This window comes from Stenella coeruleoalba (genome assembly GCF_951394435.1).
Source record: "Stenella coeruleoalba genome assembly, chromosome: X".
Taxonomy (NCBI): Eukaryota; Metazoa; Chordata; class Mammalia; order Artiodactyla; family Delphinidae; genus Stenella; species Stenella coeruleoalba.
In genome coordinates, this window is record NC_137152.1 from 97,589,573 (window position 1) to 97,609,787 (window position 20,215).

General features: G+C 38.1%; 1 protein-coding gene across 3 annotated transcripts in view; it reads right to left on the minus strand.

The window, feature by feature from the left end:
• Positions 1-2,414: 2,414 nt before the first annotated feature.
• Positions 2,415-20,215, minus strand: part of LAMP2 (lysosomal associated membrane protein 2) — a 37,842-nt gene continuing 20,041 nt past the window's right edge. The window contains exons 7-9 of one of the 3 annotated variants that reach the window (XM_079910121.1): positions 18,202-18,265; positions 17,615-17,779; positions 2,415-5,240 (exon numbers count right to left, since the gene is read on the minus strand). In XM_079910121.1, coding sequence (XP_079766247.1) covers positions 5,098-5,240; positions 17,615-17,779; positions 18,202-18,265 — 372 coding nt within the window. In that variant the 3' untranslated portion in view covers positions 2,415-5,097. Of the gene's footprint in view, positions 8,072-13,689; positions 15,270-17,614; positions 17,780-18,201; positions 18,266-20,215 lie in introns of those variants that run through there. The other 2 variants (XM_079910119.1, XM_079910120.1) reach the window with 2 other exon arrangements.

The window sequence follows — 20,215 nt, forward strand, 5'->3', positions numbered from 1 at the left end:
GTGCTCTATTAGACAGAGTGCACAGGGAATGCTGCCCTGACTAGGTGACATTTGAAGAGACCTGCATGGGATTAGAGGGTGAGCCATGAGGATAGCTGGGGGAATATCTTTCCAGGTAGAAGGCAGAGCAAGCGCAAGGGCCTTGAAGTGAGGGCACCCTTAGGGTCTTTGAGGGGTAGCAAGAGGGCCATTATGGCTGGAGAGAAGCGAGTACAGGAGGGTAAATGAGGTGGCAGGGGGAAGCACTGCAGATTCTAGTTGGAAACTTTAAGTATGTGGATAAGGATTTCTTGAAATCCTCTCAAAAAGGCTCTAGATCTAAGAGTAGGAACTGCGTATTGGGGCTCACAACCACCTAGCAAGGATTGCCGAGTGTCATGGCTACACTGCACTTAAGGCTGGGGGACGGCTGGGGGGTAGAGATGGCATTAATTTAGGTAAAGTGAGGAGAGAGACAGTTCCATTTAGTCTCTTAAACACACTAATGCACAGCCAAATGATTCATGGTGCAGAACAGTTTGAGGGCAGAATGATAATGATACGTGATCAGAATAACTAGATGAAGCTACTCTGAAAAAAAAAGTGACATTCAGGGCTTAACATTACTAATGAGGTACAGCACAAACTGGCCTTGGTTTGATCTTTCAAAAGGCATGCTGCCACAGCATCCGTCCTTGCTTCAAGTGGGCTGGACAAAACTAAAGTTATTTTAAGAATACGGAAGAACATTTACAGGGTAACTACATGTAGGACAGAAGAGTACAGAAGTCAGATTTCTGTAACCATTTAATGTAAGGTACACGGTTTTTTAAAAATCTTTTGCTTCTTAGCAGCCAGGATGCATAGTGGTTAAGAGTATGGTCTTTGAAGGCAGATGGAGCTGGGCTCAAATGTCAGTTTTGTTACTTACTCTTTGTGGGACTTTTGTTAAGTAACCAACTCAAGCCTCAGTTACCTCCTCTGTAAACTGGGAATGATACTGCCCAACCTCAGAGAGTTGCTATGAGGATTAAATGAAATGTGTGTAAAGTGCACAGCATTGTAACTGCTCAATAAAACTATAGGGCTTCCCTGGTGGCACAGTGGTTAAGAATCCGCCTGCCAATGCAGGGGACAAGGGTTCGAGCCCTGGTCCGGGAAGATCCCTCAAGCTGCGGAGCAACTAAGCCCGTGCGCCACAACTACTGAGACTGCGCTCTAGAGCCCGTGAGCCACAACTACTGAAGCCCACACACCTAGAGCCCGTGCTCCGCAACAAGAGAAGCCACTGCAATGAGAAGCCCGCGCACCGCAACAACGAGTAGGCCCCGCTCGCCGCAACTAGAGAAAGTCCGCGCGCAGCAACGAAGACCCAACGCAGCCAAAGATAATAATAAATAAAAAATTATAAAATAAACAAATAAAACTATAGCTGCATTTTCCTACTAAAAATGTATTGTATACCAAGATTTCTCCTGTTCATTATCTCTTGAAAGAGAGGGACTCAAATTTACAACTGCCATCAAAATACATACAGACAATAAAAGCAAAGAGAAAGCGCAACGTTTCCTTAGAATTAGGCAGTTCTAGCATTACAGTGTACACACTGAATTTAAAAAGATGGACCTCCAAGTTGACTTTTTAGATACATGGCAACATACATAGAACCACTCTACTTGCTATCAATAATCTTAAAGTGCTTCTTTCAGAGGCTCTATGAGGTGCAGAGTTGCGCAATATATTCAGCAAAGCTGAGACAAGACAGGTTCTATTGAGAACCCCCTCGTCAGTCCCACAAACGCAAGGTAAGGCCATTTTTTGACTGAATTAGAAGCCACTAAACATTTATCAGAAAATGAAACTCTGTTACTCAGGAACTGTGGAGAGATCCAAAGTTCAATTCCTTCTCCCACCAAAAATGTCTCTTATGTAAAAAGGAATGTATGTCATTTAATCCAATCATATAACATTTAAGCATTAGGCTGGGTTATAAGGAATTTTCAGAAAATGGATAGCTCCTTCTCAGCCCCGTCATATCCCTGAGGTGTATCTTGCTCAGAATGGAATGAACTTCAACAGTGAGTACATTATATCAATGCAGACATAATATGCTCAAAGTACATTTATTATGAAGCTCTTAAATTTGATTTCCATATTTTATTTTCAATACTTTCTTGTAATTTTCATGACTACATAGGTCCCCATATTTGAAATGTCTGCATTAAAGGTTCTAATGCCTTCTTAATGACGGCACTTGGTTAATTTGCAGACCTATGAGATCATATGAGTCCTACTGACAATTCAAAAGACAATAATTTGAGGAACTTAGATTTTATAACTCAATCCAAGCTCTTAAGACTGAGAACATGGAATAAAAATGAAGTTATCCATAGTGATATAGATTGTATGATCTTTATTATATTTTAATCCATCAATCTAAAATTCACACACAACAGATCAAACAGGAGTACCACAGTATTTATTTTGTAGGTATTAATTAGTTTACTATATTGATATATACAAAACTTTAGGTAGCAGCAGGCATCAGTTCTTCCAAAGAAGCTTAGGTAAAAACAATTCTTTATGAGTTCAAAGTCCTACTATTTGACCCCCCTGTTGTACTGACAATAAAAATAAACTCAGTGAGCAAAGCTTATTGAACACTCAGTTCATAGATTTGGGGCTTCCTGTATTTTATTGGAGTTGAAGCAGTTATTGTTTGAACCCTCTGTTAATATTTTATATTTCAATTAATCTTAATTCTCAAAGAATTAAAACATGTTTGCTAATTATCTAAGATAAAACCATGATACCCAATGAAGAATTAGTGATGTTAGTCTCCTACCCCAAAAGTAGAAAACTTTTAAATGAACCCATAATTTTGAATGTATCTGAATTTTCCAATCCATATACCTAGCAAGGTCACAAGCTGATTTAAATAATCTGGCTTTTAGACAATCATCTCAAAAATATTTTTTGAAACAAAGCCACTGTTCTTTATGATGCCATCATTTTGACCAAATAACAAATAAGCAATTGTTTTCAAAGGAGAACATTTTAAAAGGAAACATTCTTTATATACTTAGCAAAGAGAGGAGAGCTTGAGTCTACAAGTCAGAACCAGAGAGTTCTAAGGGAAATGTAGTTGAGCAATCTATTTCTACTCCAGTTTGGAATATATGCTTTTGAGATGCACTGCATATAAAGATAGTAAAGAAAGATGTTGATGAATTTTCTTCTTTTAAAAAAAACCAAAAATTTCCAACTTCACTTATCGGCAAAGAGTTCTGGCATCAGTTAATGGCAGCAATACAGTGGTGAGCATCTGCATTGTGCTAAGAGGTAGATGGGGACCTAATCCTTGGATGTAATAACTAACTTTATTTAAGGTTTAGGCTTAATTTTTTAATCCAAGGAACATTTTAAAATTTATTTATTTTTGGCTGTGTTGGGTCTTTGTTGCTGCGCACAGGCCTTCTCTAGTTGCGGTGAGCAGGAGCTACTCTTCTTAAGGTGCGGTAGCTTCTCTTGTTGTGGAGTACAGGCTCTAAGCACGTGGGCTTCAGTAGTTGTGGCTCGCGGGCTCTAGAGCACAGGCTCAGTAGTTGTGGCCTACGGGCTTAGTTGCTCCGCGGCATGTGGGATCTTCCCGGACCAGGGCTCGAACCCATGCTCCCTGCATTGGCAGGCGGATTCTTAACCACTGCGCCACCAGGGAAGTCCCAATCCAAGGAACATTTTTAAAGTGAAGGCAGATCTTTGGGAAACTTTTCTTTTTTAGTTATATAGAGATAAAATAGTTTGATAAAATAAACATCTGCCTTATGCTAATAACAGGAGTGCAAAGCAGCCATTTGGACACTAGAGAAATACAACAGTGTGCTTCCAAATCAAAGGACAATTCAATAGCCTAGCCAATCAAGCAGACACTGGGAGGAGTGGCCTATAGTACCTTACTCCAGTAGCCAGAGCCATTAGAGGTCCCTACAGGGATATAAGTCTGTATCAAGATCAACAAATTTACAGAACAATCCTGGTCCAGCTCTGGCCAGGCAGCCATCTGACTGATGATACTTCAGGGCCCACTAGCCTCTAAAGTTAGCACATGCTGCTGTGAGAAAAAAGAAACCAATACATTAAAATTATCAATTAGAACTTATTCATACAGGGGATGAGAGAGTACAGGAGGCACACAAAATAGAGAAGCTTTGTTTTGTTTTTATAGTGGAAGATGAATTAACTTTGTGAACAAGTTAAGGCTGTAAGGGAAAAAAATTATAAATCATAACTCTAAAAAAAAAATAACCCTTTCTGTATCAACACCTTAAAAAAAAACGCCATAGATCTTCATCCTTCAGCATAAACGGAAAGTCTGAGGTAATCAATATATTCCAAACTCCAGTAGGAAAAAAAAAAAGACATCCGTGTTTGTTTGGGGTTTTTAAAAAATATTTATTTATTTATTTTGGCTGCACCGAGTCTTAGTTGCGACATCCTTGTTAAAATATAGTAGCCACTAACAGTAATAAAGAAAACAGCCAGACTTTTGCTATTAAATACAATATTATGAAGACATTCCTTTCTTTCTTTCTTTTTAACTAGCAGGAAAATTAAATCAGAATTTAAATAATCTTGTTTAGGCGGTGGGGAATCTAAGTCTTATTACAAACCAAATTTTATGTTTGCCACCAATGAAAACGAATTCACTATGTTCTTGAGTTTATTTCCTGAAGCAAGTTAAGTTCTCTAACAGCTTTGATTATGCAAATAATGTCAAAGAGGCAAAATACAAGTAACTGCAACATATAAAATTATACTTCAGTAGAAATGCTTTCATAATTGGATCCAGAGGCTTAGAATCATTATTCACTAAAAAAAACATATTCTAAGCCACAATTTTTCTTTCAATTACACTTTTACAAAGGAAGAAAAAAAATGGGAAAAAAAGAAGAAATCGGCCCTAATAGTGCTACTCATGCCCAAGTTAGCTAGCAACTCACTGAGGTTAATCTGCGTATCTCAAACAATCAATTGCACAGCATTTCCTGGCTTTTTAGCCAATGGAAAACATAACTTCTAATGGCAAAAAAAAACCCAAAAAGCACTAGATTTAATTGATTACACAGACTGATAACCAGTACGACTTTTCCTTCTTCCAATCATATAAGAGATAAAGACAACAATTATAAGGAAGCCCAAGGCCACACCCACTGCAACAGGAATAAGAAAGTTGAGGTCAGAGTCAGCAGAACATTCTTCAGCTGTTAGAAAAGAACAGACAGAAAGCAAGGAAAGGAAATTAGTAAGGAATGCAATTAAGCAGAAACAAGAAACAAGCATTTTGAAAGAGTACATAGGTTAGTCTTTTACAGCATTACCCTTATTTTCTTATTTTCACTATGTCCACCCAAGTATTTCCAAGCAACTGATCCTCCTGTATCTCTCACTGTCACTTCATCTCAAATCACACCTAATTCCTCAGTACGAAAAGCAGAAGTTAAGGGAAGAACGGGAAAGGGTCCAAAACAAAGAATTGTGCTTGCCTAATATGGGAAGATTTTATGTTGAATTGTCTAATGGCACTGCAGGGAAAGAGCGGCACTGCGGGGAAAGGGCAGCACTGCGGGAATCTTCACTTAAAACCACTACCTGCCTATTTCCCCACTCCCTTTCTCCCCTGCCACAGCTATCGTGAAAATACAAATAAGAATTCTGTATGAGTAATAACATCTAAGTTAAAAAGGACTCATGATCAAGAAAAATGCAGTATAATTTTTTTCATACAAGCATTAGGTAGCTATCAGGTTATATGTAATTATTTTTAGCTGAGCAGTGGCCTGGAAGAACAATAGCAGAGTCCAATGGACATTGCAGTCCACTCCACTGGACCACCAGGAAGGCGGTGTGCACATGCAATGTAGCTTCTGAGCTCTGGACTGAGACAGAACTGAGTTTGAATCTTGATTCCTTCAATTACTAGCTAAAGGACCTTGGTCAAGTAATTTAAACTGGGCCTCACTTTCCTCATCTGTAAAAGGGGGAGAAGAATACCTATATTATAAGGTATCTGAGGATTAAATGATATTTCTAAAGTATATGATACACATCAGGAGGTCAACAAGTGTTCATTCCCTTCTCTTTTCCTCCCATGTTTGTGATCCCATCCAAGGAGGTTTAGGCTTTGAAGTAGCAGAGGTCAAAATAGGAGCCATTGAAAAAGCCAATATTCAGTACTTTTAAAAATACTTAAGCAAACAAAGTTGGTATCATGTGTCATTTATTGAAATTAGTTAGTACAGAAACTCAAAGTGCCCAGTTCTGATCTCCCAGTTTCAAGTTTAAACTATTCTTACTATTGAGTGACTAGACTTCATTGGGACAATTTTTAATCAAAATGCTAATAATGGTTTTGTTGCCCGCTAGATATGTAACCTCAGTAAAGTCACTCCTCTTTCTGAAAAAATTATGGGGTTATAGTAAGGAATCTTTAAGGTCCTTTCCAGTATAAGTCTAATGCAATTAACAAAATGTGATACTTGGTGTGATTTATGATTGAATAATAACTTGCATTTTTCCTCTAATTTTATCTCTTCCTCCTCTTGCACTTTTGTCATTCATAAAAAAATGCTGCTGAGGTTCTGAGTATATAGAACAGATTTTAGTAATGACATAAGCTTTTATTAAAAAGATTTACTGTATTTTACTGAAAGCCTTCAGAGACTGATAGCTGGGTACCAAAATGCTGTAATCAGTGAATTACAAAAATTCTGAACAAGCCAATATATACACAGAATGAATTAATAAAATAATCACTTCCATGTGAAATTCTCGAGTCTACTGATTAAGCTTCCTTCTTATTTGTCTATACATTCAATATCTGTGCTGCACTTCTAACATGGAGCGTGCCTCAACAGGGGCTGAATATCTAGCTCATTTTCATGCCAACAGCTTCTGTCTACACCCCATCTATGCTCTGCCCCACAGGGGCCGTCTTGGAAAAGGCAGGAGCCGAGTTGTTGCTTTGCTTCGCTGCCTCCCTTCTGAGATTGCTGCTGCTTACAGCTCATAAGTACCAGTCTGATGACAACACTAAATAGATTTTAATGCTCTAGAGACCAACAAGATGAGGTAGAGAAACACAACACAATCTCTCCTAATTAGTTCATAGAATATTTCTATCTTGCAATGCTAATCAGGCATCCAAGGAAGAGAAAAACATTTTTAAAAAGGCAACTGGTTAAATATGCTTGAATCCTTTCTGTCTATTATTGCTGAAAAAGAAACAGTTTTTTGAAAACTCTAATTCTGAAGCCAGTTGAAGCTCTGCTGCAGCCTCTTGGGTCTGTTTTTTACCTAGGGAAAAATCACAAGCCAAAGATACTGACTTCATCTTCAAAGAAAGTCACATAACCTAAAAAATGCTGATGGTCCTGAGGACATTCAACTGAAAACCAAGTTTAAGCATCTGATGGGCATTTATGCCACATCAACATTTATTTAATGAACTATATGCAAAGGCACTGCGATGAGCTTAAATCAGGATAATTCTTATATACTGAAACAGAACACCGGTAGTGAAACAATATTTATTAATTCCATTAGGAGACAACTACATATTTTATCTTCATAATGGCCATGTTAATAAGTTTAAGGCATCTTGGGTTAGAATCAAAATTTGGCCAAGGCTTCTTAAGATAGACCTTAAAACACTGCACACCGATGTTCTTTTCAACAAGTTTGTCTTCAGGACCAGTAAATACAACATTTAAAAAAAAATTATGCTGTTCTATTAACAGTTTTTATTAATAAAGAATTATCTCAAAATGCTGGGACTGATTTAAGAATTAAAGTTTCAATATATCAATCTTAAAGAACAAAGTATTTCAAAACTGAAAGGGAAGAAAATCTTGTTATGTGCATGTATTTTTATATAATCAATCAGACTGCAGGTTCTAAAATTGCTCATATCCAGCATGATGGCGCTTGAGACCAATAAAGTAAGCCAGCAACACTAGAATAAGCACTCCTGCCAAGGCTGCTCCCACCGCTATGGGCACAAGGAAGTTGTCGTCATCTGCACTGCAGTCTTGAGCTAGATGTGGAGAAAGCACAATTGAGAACAGAAACAGTGACAAAATTTCAGATCTGTACATTTTAAGTTAAAATGACAGTACTTCCCAACACACATATTTGTTTTTTACACCAAGGCAACAAGTCATTGGAATTCATTACCAGCAAATGAGATGTTCCACAAAAGTGATTTTCCAAATAACCAAATCATATACTTTTAAGTACCCCCAAAAATGCAGTCATTTTGGATGAAAGATATATAAAATGATCACATACTTCACAGATTTTTCAAATGGAAGATAATGGATAAATATAATTAGCCTTTCCTTGATGATCAGGCTGTGAGCTTTCAGAGGCAAATTGTTATGATGTTGAAGAAGCACAGTGCCTGGAACACTGCAGATTGGGAAGTATTAATGAAATGAACCAAATGAACAACTACATAAAGCAGATGTAAGAACTCAATGCATAGGAATATGGGGCCATTTAGTAGTAAGAAAAAGTATAAACTGGCCCTGATTGCATAACTGTTTGCCTCAAGATTTCAGTCTGGTGTAGGAGTCAGATAAGAAAATCAGCGGTTATAATTTCAAAATGTGCTGTAATAGGGGCAGGGAACACACAGTGTCATCGAAATATTTCAGAGGCACACTCAACTCAGCCTTGTTACACAAGACACAGTTTGAAAGAGGTGACACCAGAGCTGAATTTTTAAGAATGAGTAGGAATTAACCATGCAGGTAATGGGTGAAGGGTGTTCCAGGTATAGAAAGCACAGACAAAACTACGGAGGGTAAGAAAACAGCACTTCGGGTGAAATGCAAGCAGGTTGGCATAGCTAGAACAATGGATTAAGAGGTACTCTTGGGGCTTCCCTGGTGGCGCAGTGGTTGAGAGTCCGCCTGCCGATGTAGGGGACACGGGTTCGTGCCCCGGTCCGGGAAGATCCCACATGCCGTGGAGCGGCTGGACCCGTGAGCCATGGCCGCCGAGCCTGCGCGTCCAGAGCCTGTGCTCCGCAATGGGAGAGGCCACAACAGTGAGAGGCCCACGTACCGCAAAAAGAAAAAAATAAATAAATAAAAGAGGTACTCTTGGAAAAGAGGTGGAAAACGGTACTAGGATCAGCTCACAAAGGCACCGTATGCTCTAGGTAGTTTGGCCTTATACTGATGGCCCCCCCAAAAAAAATTTCTGCAGAATTTTAAGCAGGATATTTTTTTCAGAAGTTATGGCAGATGGAAGACTGGAGGTATTAAGTTAGGAAGCAACTCTACTGCTAGAAGTCAGATGACGAATAATATGGTCCTGAACTTGGTTAATGAAGTGCAGATGCAGAAGGGATGGACTAGAGATCCAATTAGAAGACAGAACTGACCAAACAGATGTAGGAGGAGACAATATTGTAGAATGGCTTCCAATCCCTTGATTATGTAGACACTGGTGCCATTCATAGTGATAGGGAATACAGGGGGAATATATGCATTTCAGTTTTATTTGTAGTTATTTTTGTGTGGGTTTTTTTAAATTTAATTTTTAAAATTTGCATGTCGGGGGAGGGTGGAGAGGGATATGTGGAAGAGGAAGACATTCCATTTTAGATCTGCTGAGTTTAAGATACCTATGTCCTAACCAAGTGGTTGACGTGCTAGTTCAAACCAGGGACAAAGATATTTCTCAGCAAGGGCAGATAAGAGTAATAAGAGGATCAGAGATAAAACCCTTGGGAACACCAATATGTGAAGAATCAAGGAGCAGGAAAAAGTAGGAAAGGCAGGTAGAAAATGGTGCCACAGAAGCCAAGGAAGGAAACAGTTTCAATTATCATGGGAGAACAGTGTAAAATATTAGAGACGCCTGAGAAATGTCCACTGGATGTAGCAATACGGAGGGTGGGGGCTAGGAGTCAAATTGTTGCAGGTTTAGGAGTGAATGGGAAATGATTGACTGGTTAGGAGATCAAGAACTTGGGATGGGGAACACACAGTACTCGTTATGAGACGTTTAGAAGAAAGGTAGGTAGGTAGAAGGGGGACACAGGGTCAAGAAAGGATACCTTCAGGGTGGAAGAGACTTGTGGTTACAGGATGTGGGAAAGAGCCATGAGCATTTTACAGGTTGAAGACGATGGTACAAAGTCTCCTGGGAGGCAGGGGAAATGGGATTCCAGAAGCACTGACCAGAAGAAAACCTACTGAGACTGGAGAAGAAAGGGATAGTGCAGATGGAGATATGTTTGCAGAGAGAGGAGGTGGCTAGCGTGTTGAACCACCGCTTCTATTTTCCATTTCCTTGCCTCTTATTGCCCTAGTTCTCCTCCTAGCTTGCAATTTACCAGGGATTGATAAATCAGATAATTAAACTTATTAGAACTGTGCCGAAAATAAAAATGAATAGCTGCAAGGCACATCTGATTGTGTTTGCATGTAAGAAATGTGCCAGCCTTTTGCTAGTCTCTGGGGCAATAACTGGGAACAGGATGCAATCCTAGAGTTTATGGACTTTATGACATCAATTTTGGCTGCCAGCTCAATGATCTTTTTTACTTGCTTCTTGGTTTTGTTAAAAATCCAGATAGCTGAGGTTGCCAGATGTGACTTGTGAATATATGGTGTTAAGAGCACCCAGTTAGCTCCTCCCCTTCAATTTCCCAAATTACCACCCAGCATATAAACTATTAGGTGACATGACCATAAAGTATTATGTCTTGGATTTAATATAACTTGGTTTTTAAAAAATTCATTAGATTAATTTCTTATTCTGGCAACGAATTCATAGTCCTCTTTCCCAAATTGGGTATTTGACCTAGTACTGAAACGACTTTCATAAATACTGCCAATAAGGCTTTCTTAAGGCTTTCATGCAAGACAAATATTCCCAGAGTAGATCAAAAAGGCAATTCTGCTAATACAAAGATCTTTCTAGATGCTGTCATTTACTTAAAATGCTCTCAGTATGTGAAGTATTAATTTATAATAATTGATTTTTATGAATTCGGCCTTTAAAAATTCTTTAGGTAATGAAAGAAATTTTGGTAAAACAGTAATTTTAATAAAATCACATCCAAGAAAAGAAAACCTCATTCTATAAGTCATTTTGACCTGATCTATTTGCCTAATGTACACTTGAGACCTTTCTGGGGAAAGGAAAAGTGTATTTGTAGAAGAGTTTAATAGTCACGGAAGCAATGAAGATTTTTAAAGATAAAGTTTCATTGACCATTGAAATTTCAATGGAAAGGTTCATGTAGATTTTTTAAATGCTGTTAATCTTCAATTTTCTGTTCAGAAATTTTTCAAATCCAGTTTTCAGTGTGAGGGCTGAAAAGCCAAGATGTACATTTATAATAAAGTATAAAACAAACACCTCTTCAAAACCAATGTGTCAAAAATTCTCTTTGGAAGAATCAGCATTTAGAAGCACATCCTTATGTGACATCTTATCTATTATATACCTTTTAGATCTATAGTCAAACTGTTTGAAATATATTACATGAATCTGAAAAGAAACTTGAAGCTACTCTATACTAGTTTCAAAAATAAGATATGGTAATTATTGATGCAGAAAGTTATATACCAGGGTAAAAGATCAGGAGATAGGTAGGAGAGAGCTGAGCCCAAGACAATGTAACATTATCTATCTAAATAAACAGAGATAAAAGGCTATAATCCTAAAAATATCTAAGTCTCATAATAATTCCTCCTAAAAAAACGCAAGAAACTTCAGATGGTGTGTTTTACACTGTATGTAAATATGTTCTTGATGCCTAAGATGTAGCTTCTAATCAGGTTCCTTCTAAAAATACTCAAATGTATATTTTTCTTCATTGAAATGAAAAACTATCACTCAAAAAAATAAGAGTAACAGGACTTAACAGCCCTCAGTCCCCAGATGAAAAAACGAGAGAGACCCCAGTTGAGTAGCTTGACCAAGTCACATGGTAGCTAGTAGAGCTGGGAGCTCTGATGAGTAACTGGCAGTCACGTGGCTTAACTGGGTAATCCAGAGGAAAGCGACTAGCCAGGCTGCTAAATTTGTGTGTGTGATATACTAAGGTGGACTGGGAAGCTATCTGGAAATTGGAAGGTTCAAGAATTTTAAGGTGATCTGAGAGAAAGATTAGGGCTTCCCTGGTGGCGCAGTGGTTGAGGGTCCGCCTGCCGATGCAGGGGACACGGGTTCGTGCCCCGGTCCGGGAAGATCCCACATGCCGCGGAGCGGCTGCGCCCATGAGCCATGGCCGCTGAGCCTGCGCATCCGGAGCCTGTGCTCCGCAATGGGAGAGGCCACAACAGTGAGAGGCCCGCGTACCACCAAAAAAAAAAAAAAATTACACACAATCCTATTTTGGCTCGGATCAATAGGTCAGTTTGTGTGGCTGACCTAGTACAGATACTAAATATCAGCCTCAATTTAGGACCTGAGAAAAGTGTACAGAGATATTCTGTCACTTTTACTATGAAATAAATATTCTAGATCACTGGTTTCCTAATTGCCTAAACATTAGATTCAGCTGGGGAGTTTACACACACACACACACACACACACACACACACACACACACACACACACACACAAGTGCGCGCCACACACGTCTCATCCCAGACCTGATTCTTACTCTGTAGCCACTCCAACATCAGTAGGGACCTATGTATGGGACCACTCTTCCAGACAGCAATACACAGAACATTCTGGAAATAATTAATTCTACTTCTAAGCATTTCTTAAGTTTTTCCTTTTGGAAGAAATTGCCATTATGTAGTATACAAAATCTAGACTTTAGCCAATGGGAAAGAAATGTGAGCAAATTTCCTTAAGAAATAAAAGAATCTTTATTGTTTGTTTTAGAAGCAATATGTTGAGCAAATGGACAGGCAAATATCTGAAGAGAAATACCATACATCAACTAGTGGTTTAAACATCTGAGGAAAAAACATGGAAAGTATTTACATGGACCAGTTTCTTTATACAAATGCTAACCCATGAAAAACACCCAGAAACCAAATAGAGTGTTAGATCATCAAGGTGTAAATCCGTTAAAGCAAAACTACAAAAGGTACAAAGAACACATGGCTATAGGAAATGATAGTGTGAATGATAGCATATAAACTGGCCCATGTAAAATACAAAAATATTCAATTAGGTCAGATTTTCTATAAAACAGTACTAATTAGAGGTATTTTAATATAAATCAGATATATAATCTAAAGGTAGAAACTTTTAGAAACATTAACAGCATTAAGCCAGTGTGCCACCCACTTGTGCTTCCAATTTTTATTTTTTTAAAAAGCTGCTTTGTTTTGACTCATGAGAAATATCTAAGGCTCACATTCTTGCAAGCATTATCCATTCTGACAACGTTAACAATCTTACACTAAAACACTATTTAAATAAAAATTTTTTTTAAAAAATCAGATTTATATTTAGCCTTTAAAAAGTGCCTTAAGCTGGCAATGCAGCTCAATGTAGCTTTTAGAGAGGGGCTTAGTCAGGAATCTTATTCTGAGCCAGTAAGATTTTCAGGCTACTCTAAACAGAGAGCAAATTTAGGTGGGAGAAAATATTTATCATGCCAATATAACTCGAAAGGTAGTTATAGACATACACATGCTAACATGCAATTGCCTCTGCGTGTGTGTCACTAGACTACCAAATTTATTCAACGCAAACAACATTTTGGAACCCAGATATCTCATTTTCTAGTGAATGGGAGGCACACATAATCTCCCATCCCCCCAAACACGGAACCTGCCATATATTGCTGCATGTTAACAATTTTTTAATATTTGCTCAGCCATCTCAATACCAAAAAAAAAAGGAAGAAAGACAAAAGCAGCAAGAAATACTTGATGTGCTAACTATCAAGCAGAAATGTTTTGCTTTCTCATATAAACATTAGGTGGTGCAGGTTAAATGGACAATTGGTGCAACTCCCCAGAGCACAGAGCTGAACACAAAATACATGAATTAATGATGATGCTACCATAATGAAAAATAATAATGTAAGTTTTGATTAGCACAGAACTATTTAAATGTGAAAGCCAAATTAGTAAATGTTGTAGCAATCAACACAAGCTGGAAACAAAGAACAGCTTTTTCATGAACAAAGAGAAGGCCAAGACTTTTGGGTTAGGTGCAAGTTCTTTATCTAGGTTCTAGGACATACTGGCATTTCTTCTTTAAGGAAAAGAAAAGAAGAGAATAAAACAAACCATCACCAACAAGGATACTAGAAAGCTAAAGAGAAATCTACATTAATTTTAGCACTGCATGTAGAAGCCAATTTACGGGTACAAGGGACTAACACCCCAAATTGGCACTGCCTAGCAATTATCTCTAAAACATCTAGAAAATGGATTGAAATGCCCAGTTGGAATAGTCTTGTGTCTTACAATTTAAAAGACGGAAATATCCAGTTTTTTTCTTAAAAAGATTAAACAATAAGATTAACATCTATTCCAAAATTTTAAAGCTTTTGTATCTTTTGTCACTACAGCCACATTAAATACAAATGGATTCAAAAGGCATTAGAAAAGCATGCATTGCTAAGAACATAATAATACTAGACCCTGTTCAAATCTATTGGCATATCTCTCATAGTCAAATACACAGCAATGCCAAAGCAGCTAAGTTAACCTGCAAACAAAATCACCAAAAAATGCAAAGGAGCAAGTACAAATCCACCGTAGAATGTGTTGTCTCAAATCGACTACATGTGGAGGTGCGGTTAACCCTTTCCTAAGCTGTATATTTCTAGTCAGAATGTTTAAAGTGAGAACAATGCAATACTAATTCAAGACAATAAAATAGAATCTATAATCCACGTGATTTTGCACATGTTTTTTGTTGTAGAAATAACTTTTAAATTCCTTAGTTGGGAAAACCAAAATCATGTGACTAATTTATAGTTTATAGTTTTAGGGGTATTTTTATCTATTTAAGTTCAAAATCCTCTGTACCACCTGTTGTTAAGATCAGAACTGCAACTATATATACCTTAAATCGAATAGTATTGCATGTTGGATCTTGGATCTTGTACTTGCTTTATTGTTTTGTAACAGAGTCACATGTGGATTAGTGTTACAGAGTCTGATATCCAGCATAACTTTTTCTTCTGCCAATTAGGTAAGCAATCACTATAACGATAATCAAGCCTGAAAGACCAGCACCAACTATAATTGGTATTAGAATGGTGTCATCATCCAGCGAACACTCTTGGGCTGTAGGTGAGAAAAAGTGTGTAACAAATAATGAGTATAATAAAAAAAATGATGTCCAAAAGTAAAAGATGTTGATATTCAAAATTCAGAAATGCTCTTATAAGATCAACTTAAAGTAATTAAGACAGGTATATTTTAGTGATAAAGCTACATAAAATTATGCAGTGTCCTAGAATTAAAATCCTAAACCTTATTTGTCCTTTCATTCATGTATGTGTATATATATAGATATATATGAATATACACTCGTTTATATCTGAGTAAAACACATACATGTGTCTGTATTTCTTTGTATATATTCCAAGTGCTTTCCAAAATAGGAGTATTACTTTATCAGAAATGAAGAGAGCTAATCTAGCCACATAGCTACATAGCAGGATTAGACTCTTGGTGGTAGAGTGAATGTCTTTTGGGAAACTCGGAGCAGATCAGGAAGGTTTAACTGTGGGATTAAAACAGACATGCTGGCTCTGGAATCCTTTAGAGCAAAGATCGGGCAAACTATAGCCCGTGAGCCAAATCTGGCCCAAGGGCTAAAAATGCCTTTTGAACATTTCTAAATGATTGGAAAAAAAACAAAAGATGATGATTTTGTGATTCATGAGAATTATATGAAATTCAAGTTTCAGTATCCACAAGTAAAGCTTTACTGGAACACAGCCTCACTCATTTGTTTATTGCCTGTGGCTGTTTTCATGCTACAACAGCAGAGCTGAATAATTGTGACAGAGACCACATGGCCTCCAAACCCTAACAATTACTGTCTGAGCCTTTACAGAAAAAGTTTGCAGATTCCCGACTTCAAGTATATGCTTTTAGTGGCTGCAAAAGTCAAGAAACTGGGACCTCTTACTAATTTGAGTGTGTTTACCACATTTATCAATCTGGTCAGGGCTGGCAGCCCACAGGGGCTATTTTCCCCATTTCTAGACAGTAGTCTGATCCAGTAAAATCCAATCAACACTCTTACCTTACTGAAAGTCTATTTCCTCTCCTAAACAGTGAATTATTACCAGTGTGTTGTATTTATAGGTACCCACAGTCAAGAACCTAGCTCCACAAATAGATTACGCATTCATTATCAGTACTAAATGTTGTATACTCCTTTGGGTGACATTTCTAATTCTATGTACATAAAAACCAAAGTTTCAAATTAGAGAAAAACCACAGCTCATGTCTATTACAGCTGACTAGACAAACAGGCTTGAGCGGATTTTACACTGCAAATGATTTTAAGTTCTAAACACAAATTTGGACCTAAAATTAAGGTAATAATGTAGGGGAGATCAATAAAGACTCAAAAGTAAAACTATTAAAGGATCAAAATAATTGAAGTTTGTAAGCAAAACTGACAAAGGGGGAAATGAATTCTTGAAAGTACTTTTAAATTGTGATTAACCCTTCTAATCACAAGAATGGTAGGGTGAAGAGCCCAATTTATTCTGGCCTAACCAAGTCAGGCTAGGTGTTCAGCACTAGTGCAAAACTGCTGAGCAGCTCACAGCACATTCACTTTAAACACAGCTTCCACATTTCCTTCTAAACCATAGAATTAATTGTTAAAAAGGATGTGGATGACTGGGATGGCTCTGCTGGGCAGAACTGTGATCCACAAACCGTCAATTTTAAGTAATTGGTTTTAAAGGACAAGTCAATTAAGGAATTTTATGTACTTTTTCCTCTTCAAGCAAATTTTAATCTTGTAATGCCAAATGCATCTTTCATATTCATATAAACACACTGCAATAAGCCCTTCACAAAGCTTTCACTAAAAATCTGATAAATATCACCATTAGCCCTGAGTAGACCTTCAAAAAGCCTCATTCACACTGGCACATGCTTTTAAAACTCTCCAGATCTTTCTGGCTGGCCAAAACATAGGTCATGATATCTGAGGCTTCCCTACTGCAATCTTTTGTCTTAACAAAATGAGACCAAACTGCTTTAATTCTGGTATGAAAATGTTTCCAGCGAGAAGATGGCCCCAAGAAGGCAGAGCAAGATGCTCAAAAACTGCTGCTCCCAAGTGCCACCCTTCCCACAAACTACAACCCATGGAGAAATGTCTACACCTTAAGTAAAGCTCACTTAAATCTCCTCAGTTTTAGCTTTAAAAACTTTGTTGCAAATGGTTTTGAGATCACAAAACAAATCTAATTTGAGCAAAATGATGAGCTAAATATAGTTACACAACTTGCTCAAGGCTATGAGAACTCTACAACAGAGTCTAGAGGTGAATTCATATTCCTGTATTTCAGTGCTTATATTCCCATGACTCAAAGGAAAAGCCACCCAGCAGTCAACCTAAGACCATAAATTATTAATAAAACTTGCTTGATTCTTACCTGTAGAATACTTTCCTTCCATCACATTGAAAGGCTGAACCCTTAGATCAAAGGTATTTATCTGAAATGCTCCAGACACTGAAACAGTCTGCTCTTTGTTGCACATATAAGAACTTCCCAGGGGGGCATCCCAGTAGCTGAGATTGTTATTTGCAATGCTAAAAACTTTAAGGGGAAAAAAAAAACATGTTAGTAACTTCTTATCCCATCAACAACAACAACAACAAAAAAATGGGACAGTCCCCAGGATTTTTCTGTGAAATATGGGGGCTTAGGGTACAGGGTCTGCCCACAAAAAGCCATTCTTAAGATCACTAGGTTCCGTATCTTTCTATAGATGTTTCTACAGTCTAAAACTCACTCACATCGTTAACTATTATCTACCATGCTTTGAAAATATGGGATACTGCAAAAGATAGAACACTCTAGTTCTAAGTTACTGATTTTAAGTTATGGTCAAAGTACAATTTTGACATAGAATCTTCTGGTCCATTAAATAAGGCACTATTTGGTAACAAGATAATTACAGTTTCTATTCTTTCAGTGTAACCCATACTCTTTTTCCCAGAGGCCAATGTTTTGCTTACCAGAGCCGTTAACCAAATACATGCTGACATTCACCTCCTTTAGATAGAATCGGTTTTCATTTTTCTGTGTGAAAAAGAGCTTCCAGTTAATCAATGCATCACAACTGTCTACAGGTACAGTTAATGTCTACAGAAAGAAAGCAATCTAATACTATTACCCAGAAGATAAAACCATGGATTAGACCTGGACCAGTAGAATAAACTGCAACTAAGTAAAGGGACTCAAAATGTGACAGAAACCCTTTCCCTCTTCATTTTGTTTCCAACTTTTGGACCAGAGGTGTGCTCATATGGTTCTTAGACACTCAGCAATTCACTCCCTCCATTCCATTCTTTCTATCACTTTCTGAGCCCTCACCACCTCTAGCCTGGATCACAACAGCCTCTTAACGGGGCTCCTTGCCTTTCAGCCTCTCCAGCTCTAACCTTTCCTTCGCTGCTATTTTCTTTCTGAAGCACTCATCTGATTAGCCAGTCATTCTAATTATTTCAGTGCTTTTAGTATGTACAAGGTAACATATCTAAGTGTTCCAGGGAGCCATCAAAATGGACCAGATATGGTTCCTGCCCCCACCGCCTTTGCAATCTGCCAGGTAAGAGAAGATAGATATAAATAAATAACCATATTACAAAAAAGTGATACGTTATGAAAATTAAAAGACGAGACGTTACTTCCAACTAAGGGAGGAGCAAAGATAACACAAGCTTAGGGGTGGGCCATTTGAATTGGGTAGGATTCAATTAGGAAATAAGCAGAAATGAGTATTCGAGAAAGCAACCACATGAGTAAAGGTAGTCAGAAAATGAGCATAATCACAAGCACACGAGCATTTGAGAACTTACAAAGTGACAAGCGCTGTTCTTAAAACTTTACATATGAGGCTTCACGGAATGGAAGAATTACAACACCCCATTTTGTAATTGAATTATGGAGGGTGTTGAGTAACTTCCACAAGGCTACACGGTAGTCGGTGAGCTGGGATTTGGCACCAGGAAGTCTGGCTGCAGAGCCTGGGATGTGCACAGGGAACATGTGCACAGGGAAGCATGAGATTCATATAAAGGGAAAGAAGGAATCATAAAGCTGGATATGCAGGTTACATTGCATGGCAGGGAGGGGAGGCGTGAACTACCCTGGCATGGAATTTAGATGTTTTCTTGTCGGCAAAACAGAACCACTGCAGGTTTCTGAGGAAGAGCTGAGCTTCAGGAAGATCAAGCTGATGCCAAAGTACATTGGGGGAGGGGAGGAAGAGATGGGACTAGTTAGGAGGCTGTGTGAAACATCCAGGTAAGAAGTAATGCAGGCCTGAATCAGTAGGGAATGAAAACCAGGGGGCAGACTAAGAGAATTTCAGGAGGAAGCATAAAGAGGACCTGAACAACCTTATCGCATCTCTCCTTGGCTTGGCATTCAAGGCTCTCTACAATTAGTCCCAAGTACTCTTCCAAACTTATCATTCACTAAACATGCTACATGTCTCATTCTCCACCTGGTCTTGATTGTGTTCCTTTATCCAGGGGTAGCTTGTACTTTTTCACTTACTCCCCACCTTCTCCCCCATGTGTACAAATCTGACCCATCCTTGAAGGTCCAGCTTAAATGCCATCTTCTCTGTTAAACCCTCCTGACTCTACCCTAGCTAGAATTAATGGCTCATTCTTCTACACTCTTATAGCACTTTGTATCTTCCTCTGGTCTAGCACTCATCCCACAGCACTCTACTTGCCCAAAGAATCAATTCCAAAAGCCAGCATGACATTCAAGGCCTTCCATAAAAATGGTAATTATTAGTACATTGCTATCTTTACCACTAATCCATGGGCATCTGAAGAATACAGGCCTTCCTCTTTGTATCCCACCATAACATCCTGCATATACACCAAATTCAATAAATTATCCTTAGAAGTAAGTGTCATGATAGGATTGAAGGTGAGATGGGCCCCACTGAACTCTGGTGACACGGCAGACGTTTCTTGATTTTTCAAAGTACCTATATCATGGTTAAAATGT